The sequence below is a fragment of the Microchirus variegatus genome, assembly GCF_963457635.1.
Source record: "Microchirus variegatus genome assembly, chromosome: 19".
NCBI lineage: Eukaryota > Metazoa > Chordata > Actinopteri > Pleuronectiformes > Soleidae > Microchirus > Microchirus variegatus.
In genome coordinates this window covers 6,463,147-6,477,351 of record NC_139820.1, presented here as the reverse complement: position 1 = coordinate 6,477,351, position 14,205 = coordinate 6,463,147, and the positions used below count along the sequence as shown (strand labels likewise).

At 41.0% G+C, this 14,205-nt stretch overlaps 1 protein-coding gene across 1 annotated transcript; it reads left to right on the top strand.

The window, feature by feature from the left end:
- Positions 1-8,108: 8,108 nt before the first annotated feature.
- On the top strand, positions 8,109-13,542 carry LOC310940668 (keratin, type I cytoskeletal 19-like; the record flags this gene model as incomplete). The annotated part of the gene is made up of 9 exons (XM_083905657.1): positions 8,109-8,408; positions 10,178-10,303; positions 10,438-10,520; positions 10,631-10,787; positions 11,773-11,934; positions 12,032-12,157; positions 12,989-13,215; positions 13,301-13,338; positions 13,436-13,542. The coding sequence occupies 9 exons, from the start codon at positions 8,109-8,111 to the stop codon at positions 13,540-13,542; spliced, it is 1,326 nt and encodes a 441-aa protein (XP_083761783.1).
- Between the last annotated feature and the right edge of the window lie 663 nt (positions 13,543-14,205).

The following is a 14,205-nucleotide window of genomic DNA, read 5'->3' as shown; positions in this document are numbered from 1 at the left end:
AGCCAATGCTGAAGACACTGAAGACCTTTCAGATGCACTAAATTAATTACACTTTGGGCTTCCTGTTTATTAGCTTCTATAATGAGAAAAGCTCATTGTATGTATATACTGTATATATATATATATACGAATTTGATGAGGAAGCACTGCAATGACTGACGTCTGCTGTCTGCAATGCTCATCATTGACTTAAACACTGCAGCATCACCTCAAGACTGCTGACACTACTATTATTATTGTAATTATTATTATTAATGAGTCAAACCTCAGCAATAAAACAATCTGCATCATAGATTTGGAAGCAATACACAAACCAACTGAAATTAATTTATGGTTTTGGGAGCTCAAATCCGTAAAAAGAGGGGTCGTAATTGTTCGATCAGCATGTCTCTTCAATCACTGGCAGGACAAAGGCGTAGAATACTGTGGATTTAAAAGGGAAGAAACCACAAACACGGGTTAAAATGCTTTTTGTGTTAATCGACTGTTTTCTCTGCGTGACTGTGTGCGCTGTCGTGTCTGCTAGCATCACAGCTGTACAGTATAAACCAGTGCGTGTATCAATTCAACCACGTGTGAATAAAAAAAACCTTGCATTTTCAACCAGTACCATTTTTCTTTTCTTTTTTGGTTCCCTAATGGTAGAATCAACAGAAAAAAACAAGTCAATTGTGCCAAATAATTTATTTAAAAAGTTGCAGGGACAGTGCAAGTATTTCTGAACAAAGGCCAGTGAGAGCTGCAGGCGACTTGTTTTGTTGTTTTGTCTCATTCTGCGTCTCGGCGTCCGAAGTCCACCCAGCCCTGGTAATCGCGATCTGGCATGCACTCAGGATTTATCATCTCTGTGAACAAACCAGTCCTACATGAAACACACACACACACATCTCAGTGTATGACTTTAAATCTCGCACACACGCACACTCATTTTTCCTTAATCTCAAGAAGCCACAATCAGAAAAAAAGGGTTGCACACCCACACAAACCCACAGCATACCTGAAATAGCTTGCATTATTTGCTTGGTCACAATCTCTCGTTCGTCCTCAGACAGGTGCGCCCGTCTCTGCGTCCGTGCCGATTGAGTCTGAGGCGCCGCGTCCTGTCTGCGAGACCAGTCCTTCGTTTTCTCCCTGTTGGCCAGAAGCCGGTGTAGCGTGCTGCTCTCCTGAGCCTCTCCAGCTGCTGAGGCTGCACCAGATGCAACCAGTGCAGCCAGCAGTGCAAACATCACAAGAACTTTCCCTGACATGTCTGTGAACACAGAGAGCACATTCTAGTAGCTGCTACTAACTATTAAAAAAAGAAATACAACGACAAAACAACTGTTACCTGAGAAGATGAGAGGAGAATGCAGTGAGTCCAAGAAACGAAGAGCGATGCTTCTGGTGATCTGGTGAGCGGATCCTCCCTTTTTATACTCTAAACTAAAGTTTGGTTTGTGATGGATACGGCCTCAAAACACTGAGTGGTAAATGTGTTCACTGATTGATCGGGAGACGGATGCAGCAGGAGGATGTGCGTACAGGAAATGATGGACCCCACTACAGAACATACATGAACCCATTATTGTACTTTTCAGTCACCTGGAAAAGGCCCATTTTTGTCCTGCCAAGACCAACAGATCAATGTATTTACTCTAGGAATCCAATACTCTTTTAGAGCTTGGTGTCAACCAACACCAAGCGTGTTGTGAATATGCAGCCACTGACTTCCGAGTGTGTGTGTGTGTTTAAGTGTGTGTGTGTGTGTGTTTGTTTATGAGGAAAAATGGCTGGACGACATAGTATAGTATGAAGTTGACCTCATAGTACTACACTACTATACTATGTTGGGTATACGGTGCTGGGGTGGGGTGTGACACACCCACCCACACAGGTATACGGTGCTGGGGTGAGGTGTGACACACAGGTATACGGTGCTGACATGGTATGACATTTTTGTCAAGTTTTGGACCAAAAAAATGTTTTCAAAAAAATTGTCAGATTTTGGACGACATAGTATAGAATGTCGTTTTTGTCAAGTTTTGGACCAAAAAAACGTTTTCAAAAAAATTGTCAGATTTGGACCAATTTTTTTTTCTCCAAAGATGGTCACATTTTGGAGACATAGTATAGTATGATATACTACATAGTATAGTACGACGTTTTTGTCAAGTTTTGGACGAAAGAAACGTTTTTCAAAAAAATTGTCAGATTTTGGACGACATAGTATGTCGTTTTTGTCAAATTTTGGACCAATTTTTTTTCTCCAAAAATGGTCACATTTTGGAGACATAGTATAGTATGACATACTACATAGTATAGTATGACGTTTTTGTCAAGTTTTGGACCAAAAAAACGTTTTTCAAAAAAATTGGCAGATTTTGGACGACATAGTATAGTATGACGTACTACATAGTATAGTATGTCGTTTTTGTCAAATTTTGGACCAAATTTTTTTTGCAAAAAATGGTCACATTTTGGAGACATAGTATAGTATGACGTACTACATAATATAGTATGACGTTTTTGTCAAGTTTTGGACCAAAAAAATGTTTTAAATACAATATTCAACCAATAAGAGTAAATAGGAGTTCAAAGAATCAGAGAAAGAGTCTGGAGTTAGCTCAACTGGTTAAGGAGCAGTACTCAGGATCCTGAGGTCATGGGTTCAACCCTTGGGTACTGTGAATATGGGTTTGAATTTTACATGTACTGAATTTTAAATACAATATTCAACCACGAACAGTAAATAGGAGTTCGAAAAATGGCAGAACAAGTGTGGAGTTAGCTCAACTGGTTAAGGAGTAGTCATCAGGACCTTGAGGTTCTGGGTTCGATTCCCTTATCCTCCAACATTTAAGGTGCCACATCCAAAGTGAACACTGAAAAGCACCAAGAGCTCACAAATCTCTCAGGGATGTGTGGCGTAGTGGTTTCGTTCACAACAGTAAGGTTGTACCAGTCCGGTGGTGGCTGGTTCGATTCCACCTCGTGGTCCCAAGACATTACTCGGTGGTGCGTTACGGCAAAAAGTGGTGGTGTGGTGGGACCGAGGGAGGGGCAGGAGCTTCTCCCCCGGCGGTTTTCTGAGACATGAATGGAAGGGGTTATGCCATTTTATTTCACATATTTTTGACCACCTGACTCCCACAGAAAATCAGTATGGGTGTGTCACACCCCAGCACGTATATCAGTGTGGACGGGTGTGTCACACCCCAGTACATGAATGGAAGGGGTTATGCCATTTTATTTCACATATTTTTGACCACCTGACTCCCACAGAAAATCAGTATGGGTGTGTCACACCCCAGCACGTATATCAGTGTGGGTGGGTGTGTCACACCCCAGCCCATCCCACCCCAGCACCGTATACCTGTGTGGGTGGGTGTGTCACAACCCACCCCAGCACCGTATACCTGTGTGGGTGGGTGTGTCACACCCCACCCCAGCACCGTATACCTGTGTGGGTGGGTGTGACACACAGGTATACGGTGCTGGGGTGGGGTGTGACACAGGTATACGGTGCTGGGGTGGGGTGTGACACACAGGTATACGGTGCTGGGGTGGGATGGGCTGGGGTGTGACACACCCACCCACACTGATATACGTGCTGGGGTGTGACACACCCATACTGATTTTCTGTGGGAGTCAGGTGGTCAAAAATATGTGAAATAAAATGGCATAACCCCTTCCATTCATGTCTCAGAAAACCGCCGGGGGAGAAGCTCCTGCCCCTCCCTCGGTCCCACCACACCACCACTTTTTGCCGTAACGCACCACCGAGTAATGTCTTGGGACCACGAGGTGGAATCGAACCAGCCACCACCGGACTGGTACAACCTTACTGTTGTGAACGAAACCACTACGCCACACATCCCTGAGAGATTTGTGAGCTCTTGGTGCTTTTCAGTGTTCACTTTGGATGTGGCACCTTAAATGTTGGAGGATAAGGGAATCGAACCCAGAACCTCAAGGTCCTGATGACTACTCCTTAACCAGTTGAGCTAACTCCACACTTGTTCTGCCATTTTTCGAACTCCTATTTACTGTTCGTGGTTGAATATTGTATTTAAAATTCAGTACATGTAAAATTCAAACCCATATTCACAGTACCCAAGGGTTGAACCCATGACCTCAGGATCCTGAGTACTGCTCCTTAACCAGTTGAGCTAACTCCAGACTCTTTCTCTGATTCTTCGAACTCCTATTTACTCTTATTGGTTGAATATTGTATTTAAAACATTTTTTTGGTCCAAAACTTGACAAAAACGTCATACTATATTATGTAGTACGTCATACTATACTATGTCTCCAAAATGTGACCATTTTTTGCAAAAAAAATTTGGTCCAAAATTTGACAAAAACGACATACTATACTATGTAGTACGTCATACTATACTATGTCGTCCAAAATCTGCCAATTTTTTGAAAAACGTTTTTTTGGTCCAAAACTTGACAAAAACGTCATACTATACTATGTAGTACGTCATACTATACTATGTCTCCAAAATGTGACCATTTTTGGAGAAAAAAAATGTGGTCCAACATTTGACAAAAACAACATACTATACTATGTCGTCCAAAATCTGACAATTTTTTTGAAAAACGTTTCTTTGGTCCAAAACTTGACAAAAACGTCATACTATACTATGTAGTATATCATACTATACTATGTCTCCAAAATGTGGCCATTTTTGGAGAAAAAAAATGTGGTCCAAAATTTGACAAAAACGACATACTATACTATGTCGTCCAAAATCTGACAATTTTTTAGAAAAACGTTTTTTTGGTCCAAAACTTGACAAAAACGTCATACTATACTATGTAGTACGTCATACTATACTAGGTCTTCAAAATGTGACTATTTTTTGCAAAAAAAATTGTGGTCCAACATTTGACTATGTCGTCCAAATTCGGACAATTTTTTTGAAAAACATTTTTTTGGTCCAAAACGTGACAAAAACGTCATACTATACTATGTAGTACGTCATACTATACCATGCGTCCAAAAAGTGACAATTTTTTGAAAAAAAAATTGGTCCAAAATTTGACAAAAACGACATACTATACTATGTCTTCCAAAATTTGACAAAAAACGACATACTATACTATGTCGCCCAAATTTGACAAAAACGACATACTATACTATGTTATCCAAAATTTGACAAAAAACGACATACCAAACTATGTCGTCCAAATCTTTAGAAAATGTTTTTGGTCCGAATTTTGACAAAAACGACATCCTATACTATGTCGTCCAAAATCTGACAAAAATAATGTAATACTGTAATCTACTAATTCATACAATTTTAACAGATTTAATTGTATAAATAATGGATTTGTTGGATCTTAATATTGTTTACTACTAATTAAATTAGGCTTGGGATTAGGGAATGCATTTTTAATGAGTGTGCTCATTAAGGACACTGCACAAGAACGTGTGTGTGTGTTAGGCAACAGGAGCTCAAACAGGGTTTTCTGTTGCTCTTTATGTGTCAACTGACATCTGGTTTATCAGATCTCTGCATTCAAAGCATCACTTGTGACTATTCTTATAGTGAGACAGGCAAATTAATTGTTTTCCATTTCCTGAAGTCATTTCCTTTAGTCTTATTTGTTATTTTAAGCAAATGATGTGTACAATGAAGAATGTGCACATTCAGTCTCCTGACTGGTAAAGACGTGATTATCGCCTTTGGCGTGTTGTGGGGCTGGATTTCCTCGACAACGTACACTCTGCACCTTTTAGTCCGAAACACAACAGAGCTTTGTCAACATTGGAAGCGTTGATAGAATTCATTGATTTTCTGCAAGAGGCCCAGCCATCGTGTGTCGCTTTTTCCATCTGATCTGCGATTTGAGACTTATGTAAAGCAGAAAAAACAAACAAACATGAAAAGTGTCCTTCAAATACAGTGCGAGTCAGTAAACACATTAGCTGCTCCTGTCAGGTGAGGTTAAGGTGAGTGACAGCAGCACAAAAGACAGCAGATAATAGACGATGACCATGGACTGTAAATGTGACTTGATATGAGCTGCCCTGCAGCAAAGTAACCCGAGAGCTTGTCCCCGCAGGTCGTTGGAATGTTTTGAATCACCGCGTGCACAGATTTAATTAATCCGATCTAATAATGCTGCAGTGCGAGCAAAACCGCAGATCTCAAAATCTGACCTTTTCTACTCCCACAAGACTGATGAGACTCTCACACACACACACACACCCATCTGATAAAGGTCCCAGACGCCACTCAGGCACACACACACACACACACCCTCTTTGTCAGGAAACATTTTGACAGACATCACTTGCTCGTCATTACATCAAAAAAGGAGGGGGCGTTTTAACGATGACAATAATGTTTATTGACCTACAGACGAGCGGTTGAGTAACTTTCCACAACACCTCGATTCCTTCATCGCGTTTATTGCATCGCGTTTCACACATCAGCTCCGCGCGACTCTCGGGAATTTCTCAAACGCGGCATTGATTGGATTTCACGTTGCCCCGGCGACAATCTCATCCTGCACACAGGAAGTTATTTGTTTTGTGTCACATCGGCACACGGATAAAATGAGACACTGCAAACAGGCTGGAGTGTGACTGAACACGGTCGATCGGCATTTTGACGGAATAGAGCGCTTCTTGCACTGTACACTACTGTTCAAAAGTTTGGGGTCAACTATAAAATTTTTTTTTGTGTTTTCCATTAAAAGTCACAATTTTTTTCATCAAGAGTTGCAAAATGAATAGAAAATATAGTCAAGACATTGACAAGATTAGGAATAATGATTTTGCCCTTTCACCAAAGAACAAGCAAAACTGTTCTCAGCTGTGCTAACATAATTGCACAAGGGTTTTCTAATCATCCAATAGCCTTCTAACGTGATTAGCAAACACAATGTACCATTAGAACATTGGAGAGATGGTTGCTGGAAATGGGCCTCTATACACCTATGTACATATTCCATTAAAAACCAGACGACTGCAGCTAGAATAGTCATTTGCCACATTAACAATGTATAGAATGTATTTATGATTGATTTAATGTTATATTCATTGCAAAAAAAGAGAGCTTTTCCTTCAAAAATAAGGACATTTCTAAGTGACCAAACTTTTGAACGGTAGTGTATACACGCAAACGCTCCCTCAGTCAGGTCTGATAGTATTGCCTGACAGAGGAGGCAGCGAACAAATCAAGTTAAATCATCTATTATGTTCATGAAGACCAAACGGACATCACTGACAACAAAGAAAAGTTACAGAATGCAGCTTTAAGTTTAAACCTTGGTGATATTTTATTCATTCCATCCATTCTGACGCGTATTTGGTTTAGTTTATTACCATTTTACACACAGTTTTCAGACGCTGAGGGTGAGAATGTTGAGCGTGTAGAAAATGATTTTGTGATAACTGAATTACAGAAATCACAAAATAGACAATTTGTCTATTTGTCTAATTTGTTTAATCATTTTTTTTAAATGGATAAATTGGCTATTTTATCAGGAGATACATGTTTGACAGTTGAATCACTAACGACATAATTTTAAAAAATGTCTTTGAAACATTTAATATCACAAATCACAACATGCACTGTATCAAGACAGTTCACATAATTCAATTCGCCTAATCCCCCCAAAAAAACTCACTTTTAACAGCAAGAAGCGTCTGACGTGACCAGAGTCAAAGATGTGCGGCCATCTGCCTCGACCGGTTGCGGTGAAAGGAAAAACTGGGGTGTCACCATTGAAAGAACAAATGCACCTGTAAAGTTGCACAAGATTTGAATCTCCGTGAAATGTTTGACTGACAGTGACACACACACACACACACACACACACACACAAAAAAACAATTATCTTCCTCATCTGGTGATCAGTGTCATGCTGCTCAACTAGATACCTGACTTCCACGGAGCGTCACTAATGCTGATCCACGCCTGTTTTGCTTGGAAGGGGAAAACAGATTACCTGCATGCCACACATAGTTGGGGCACGGGACGCGACGCCCTCACTGTGCTATAAAACACGGAGCTGCTCACGGTTACAGACCATTGCTCTCGAGTCTCCAGCTCTTCAGCATCAGCTTCCACCTGCGCCTCCATCCTCATCATCATCATCTTCTCATCATGTTCAGCAGCTCCCGCAGCATCTCCAGCGCCACCAGCGTGAGCGGAGGAGGGATGCAGATGACCGGAGGCGGACAGGGCCGCAGCATCTCCATCGGGGGGCCCCCGCAGGGGCGCGCGCCCAGCGTGTACGGCGGCGCGGGAGGCTCCGGGACCCGCGTCTCCCAGGCCTACTCCATGACGTCCGGCTACGGCTACGGCTCCGGGTCAGCGGCCACGTACAGCGAGAGCGCGGTGATCAACAACGAGAAGGTGACCATGCAGAACCTCAACGACCGCCTGGCCTCCTACCTGGAGAAGGTAAACACGATCATGATGATTATTTGCACATCTGTGCCATTATTACACAGGTAGAATGAAGAATTGATGCTAAATGAATCAAAACTGTTCAAAAAAGGGCACAATTGTGTGGTCAGAGGGCAAATTTACTACATATTCTAGCCCCTTATTGCAACCCTTACTTAACCCATTAGCAGAGGTGATTCTAGAGTCTGTAGGGGCCCTAAGCAAAAATTGGACAAAAATGGTCTATTTTGTGACTTCTGCATAATTATCACTCAACAACCATGCGATATAACATTTTGTCTCAGCAACACTTAAGAGGACGAAAAAAAAATACATTTAGCAAAGCCTGAATATGCAACCTATACACACACTGCCCTAGGATGTCCATATAAGGAGTTGTGTATTATTCCCACTGCAAATATTACAAGGTCAATCAGAACTCAAATCTTAACCTACAGTCACCCAGAAACCAAAGTCAGTAAAAACCCTCCTTGTGCACCTGCTGATTCACATTTTAAAAACTCTTTGTCGAGTTCTCTCGGCTGACATGCAGTCGGTTGGCATAACGAAAACGCATCGCTGCTCCTGAAGTGGCTTTCATTCTTTTGTTTGACATAATAAGAACAGCACTTTTTTTTATTATGTCTCACACACACACACACACTGCAACTGATTATTTTCATACCAGATACATTTTCTTCTCAGAAACATGTAGACAAATACATTAAGAGAAGATGCCTTTATTCGTCCAACACGAGGGGAATTTGGAGGGAAATGTGATTTTTGCAGCCAAAAATCACAACAAGGTAGAAGATCGACGACACCAAAAAAACGGTGTGGGTGTGGTCTACTGACAGTTAGGCTCCTTCACACGCTGAGGGTGCAGCACAGTGTCCTTCTACATTAAAGATGACTTGATGATGGCTCAGAGGACAGAGTTGACCTTCTTTATCCATAGCTTGTCCAGTTTCCTCCGGTCAGCAAGGACTTCATAAAATCTCCTCAAGAGAGTTTCTCAAGATATGGTGATGTTCCCAGAGACTTAGGGCCAATTCCAATTCCTATCTTAACCCTCAAGCTCAACCCTTTATCTTTACTGGCCCTTAAAACCAAGTGTTGAGGGTTATTTTGTCACTTAGAAATGGGACACCCCTTAAATGCAGATATACGTCTTCAGACTGTGGGGGGGCAGAATAACGCGAAAGCTGCTTCCACTCAAGAAGAACGAAATTTACGCCACGATTATTTATTACGATCCGTTTGTCAGTCAAGTTATTAGGTTGTCAGTTAGTTATAAGATGATACTCATACAAATACCACATCGGAAAATAAAAATAAATGTTACGCAACAATGACGTCAGTAATCCATAACATGGGCCTAAACTAAGATAAAACAAGTTTTTTTTTAAATATTTTTTATATCTCTATTAACAAAGAAAATACTTAATTTGTAGCGTACTCGTTTCGCTGCTTTCGCCGCCATCTTTGTTATGTCAAAACACGCAATGCATTCTGGGTAGCCCTTTCTCCCAAGGGTGGTCTCGGAAAATCTCAATATTGAGGGCGATACAGCCCTTAAACTCGCCCCTCAACTTAATTTTTCTGAGAATTCGGGACAGCACTTGCACTAGAGGGAGAGCATTTTTGAGATTAAGGGTTAAGATTGAGGGTTAAGCAAGGAATTGGAATTCAGCCTTAGTCTGGAGGATCTTCTGGAAAGTGGTTAAATTGGTCAGGTCAGACAAAGACGTTGTTGACGAGCAGATCTGTGGTCGTGTGTGCAGGTTCGCTCTCTGGAGGCAGCCAACAAGAAGCTGGAGCTGCAGATCAGAGAGTACTACGAGAAGAGGACCTTCATCTCCAGAGACCTCACTGGTTACTTTGCCACCATCTCTGAGCTCCAGGCCAAGGTAGGTCTCACACTCCTAGTTCAGAGCAAACAAGGGGCCAAATAGTCTATTTTAATCAGAAAGTGTGACACATAAACCAATTTTTTTTGTACCTCACGTCATTAGCAGAATAAACGTAACTTCTCTCCTTTCAGATCGCGAGGAGACATTCAGAAAACCACAGTGTCCTCATCAACATTGACAACGCTCAGCTGGCTACTGAGGACTTTAAACTGAAGTAGGTTCACTTCCTTTGCGCGACTTTACGGTAAAATCTATTTTACCCTCTCCATCTGAACCATGTATAACAGTATGTGTAGTCCACGATAACCCTACATCTGTGTGTAGATACGAGATGGAGATAAACATGCGCTCGATGGTGGAGGCCGATCTGACTCGTCTCCGTGGCGTCCGGGACAGTCTGACCCTCGGCATCAGCGACCTGGAGATGCAGATCGAAGGGATGAAGGAGGAAATGGCCTACGTCAAGAGCAACCACCAGGAGGTGAGTCAGGTGCAATGGCGCCATCTGTTGTTGGTCGCAGAAACTATTCTGGTTACGCCCTTAGAACACAGAGCAGAGAGTAGTTTTCCATTACTATATTAAAACAGAGGCTTTAAGAATCTACAATATACACTCTTAGAAATAAGGGTTCCAAAAGAGTCCTTCCACAAGGGCTGAGGTTCTACCTGGAACCACGTGCTTCTTCTAAAGGTTCTTGGTAACACTAATGGTTCCAGTAAGAACCGTTTTGATCCAGAGAACCCTTTAAAACCCCTTTCCTGATTAAAGGGTTTTAAACGGGTTCTTGGTGAAACTGTCCAAAAGGGTTCCAGGTGGAAACTTAATAAAAAAAGTTCTACCTGGAGCCAAAAAGGGTTCTCCAATGAGGACAAGCCGAAGAACCTTATATGGTTCTACTTAGCACTTTTATTTCGAAGAGTCTAGAGTGTTTTATGTCCTTTATTTCAGCACAACCTAACCTATTGTTTCCATTTTCACCAACTATATAAACACACCTGACCTCACATTTAAAAAAAAAAAAAAAAAAAAAAGATTTAATTTGTTAAATTTGTGAAATACATCAAATTTCAAAGTTTGCTTGCCTCGTAAAAAAAAAAAAAAACATTGGAGAAAAACCGTCTATTTTGACACTTCTGCACAATTCCCACTACTATTTTTTCGCATTTTTTAAAAAATTGGATTGAATTTGTGAAATTTCAAAGTTCGCTTGGCTCGTTGTTATGAACAAAAAATGTCTATTATGTGATTTCGGCACAATTATCACTCTACAAACATGCAGTGCGTAGCATTTTGACTCAACAACGCATAAGAGGATGAAAAAAAAACATACATTTAGTAAACTCTGAAGATGTGACCTATAAACACACAGCCCTAGGATGTCCATATAAGGAGTTGTCTATTATTCCCACTGCTATTAATAATAATAATTAATAATTAATAAATGTGCCTTTTCTGTGTTCTGCAGGAGTTGCATCTGCTGAGGGCCCAGCAGAGCGGTTCTGTGAACGTGGAGGTGGACAGCACAGAGTCTGTGGACCTGACACTTGTGCTGCAGGAGCTGAGGGAGCAGTACCAAGCTGTGGTCGTCAAGAACAAGCAGGACATGGAGAAATGGTTCCAGCTGAAGGTGTGAAATGAGAGAGAGCCTGAGGGGTTTCCAAAGTAATGCAGTGTGAAAAGACAATGTCGAGGTGATTAAACTCTCTGTCTATGTGTGTGTAAAGATGGACGATCTTCAGAAAGATATCGGGATAGTCACGACAGAGGTGAAGACATATCACTCGCAGCTGTCAGAGCTGAAGAGAACCTACCAGAGTTTGGAAATAAATCGGGAAAGCATCGTCACAGAGGTACTGCCACTACTACTACTCATACTATTTATTATAATAAGGAGAAGAATAAAGGAAAACAAAAATAACACAAAATATCTATACTACTACTACTTTAATACCTTTTTTTCCCCAAATTTTGGACGACATACCATAGTATGACCTTTTTCATCTAATTTTTTATGACATTTTGACTTTAAAAAGACATTTAGTTTTTTTTTTACTATACTTTGACTTTTTTGTGAAAATTTGGACGACATACTATAGTACAACTTTTTTGTCAAATTTTGGACGACATACTAAAGAATTCCTTTTTTGTCCAAATTTGGACGACAAACTATACTATGACTTTTTGGTCAAATTTTGGAGGATATACTATAGAATTATTTTTTGTCAAATTTTGGACGACATACTATAGAATTACTTTTTTTGTCCAAATTTGGACGACATACTATACTATGACTTTTTTTGGTCAAATTTTGTACGACATACTATAGTATGACTTTTTTTTGTCAAATTTTTGACTACATTTTGACATTAAAAAGACATTTAGACTTTTTTGTTAAAATTTGGACCACATACTATGGATTTTTTTTGTTGTCAAATTTTGTACGACATACTATAGAATAATTTTTTGGTCAAAATTTGGATAACATACTATACTATGACTTTTTTGTCCAAAAGTGGGATAAAAATAGGAACAAAATGGTTTTTGTGCGAGCCATATCTCCTCAGGTAAGTTGTTGATGCCAATATCTGTCACTTTTAGATTAAAGCCTTGACTTTGTGACCTTAACCAAGGATCTAAGAGATTAAACTCATCGCTCGCCCTCCGTACCGTACGTCCTGCAGATCCAGTGCCTGCAGCAAAATTTGAAAGATGCCAACAGTCGCTACAGCGTTCAGCTCAACCAGCTGCAGGTGACCATCAACGTGATGGAGGTGGAGCTGCAGCAGCTGAGAGCGTCGCTCGAGCAGCAGAGGTCCGAGTACAACCTGCTGCTGGACATCAAGATGAGGCTGGAAATGGAGATCGCAGAGTACAGGAGGCTGCTGGAGGGAGAGCAGTACGAGAGACGGTGAGATCGAGGGTTTGTTTTAAGAGGCTGTGAGTCCACAGCTGGAGCATGTGTGTTTTTAACGATTGTCACTCTTCCCCTACAGGGCTGTGGTTATCAGCAAGGTGGTGGAAGAGGTGGAGGGTAAGGATCCTTCTCCAGTCACTGTTTGTAACACAGATTTGTTGTTGTGTAACATTTTGTCATTGTCGTCATTGGTCTTTGTCCTTCTCCTCCACAGTGCATAAACCCCATATCGAGAGGCGAGTGAAGACCATCGTGGAGGAGATTATCGATGGGCAGATCGTCTCCTCCTCGGTGGACACCCAGGTGGAGGACATTCAGTGACAGCCCTGCTCACCCCAGCTGAAACTAAACGCACAGTGTTACGGTCATTCAGCCCGTACACAGCTCAAGTAAAAGTCTGTTAAAGTTAACTGCAAAACAGATTCTATGCTGGGAAGATCTTTAAAAAAAAAAAGGCACCATTGTTTCACCTCAGTATGCTCAAACTGAAAATGATGTCACCAAAACACAATTAAAGGCCATGAAACAAAGATGGAGATGTTTTTTTCATGTGGACAGCTTAAAATAAACCCCAAAAGGACTTATAGTGTAGTAGTGTTTATCACATAGTATAGTAATTTGATATTTTTGTCATGATTGAACAAAGTGTGCCTCCATTAATTTAGGTTTAGAACCCAGAATGTATTCCTACTAATGTCCACCAGGTGTCACTTTTGTATTTCTCTGGAAGAGCTGAGCGTCACGCCAGAGTTCGATCATCTCCTAAATCGAGTACTGAGCGAGTAACAGTTTTTGTTTTTTTTAACTTAGTTGCAAAAAACATTTTTTCCAAACAGCACAAAGACACCAGTCATTTTCTTTTTTCAATACCGAAGCCACCGAAACTCCCTGGAGTCACCATAACCCCTTCATTCATGTCTTAAAATAAACTTATTTGATAGTAAAATAGCAGCGATTCTCCCTCATGGAGGAACAGGGGAGCGT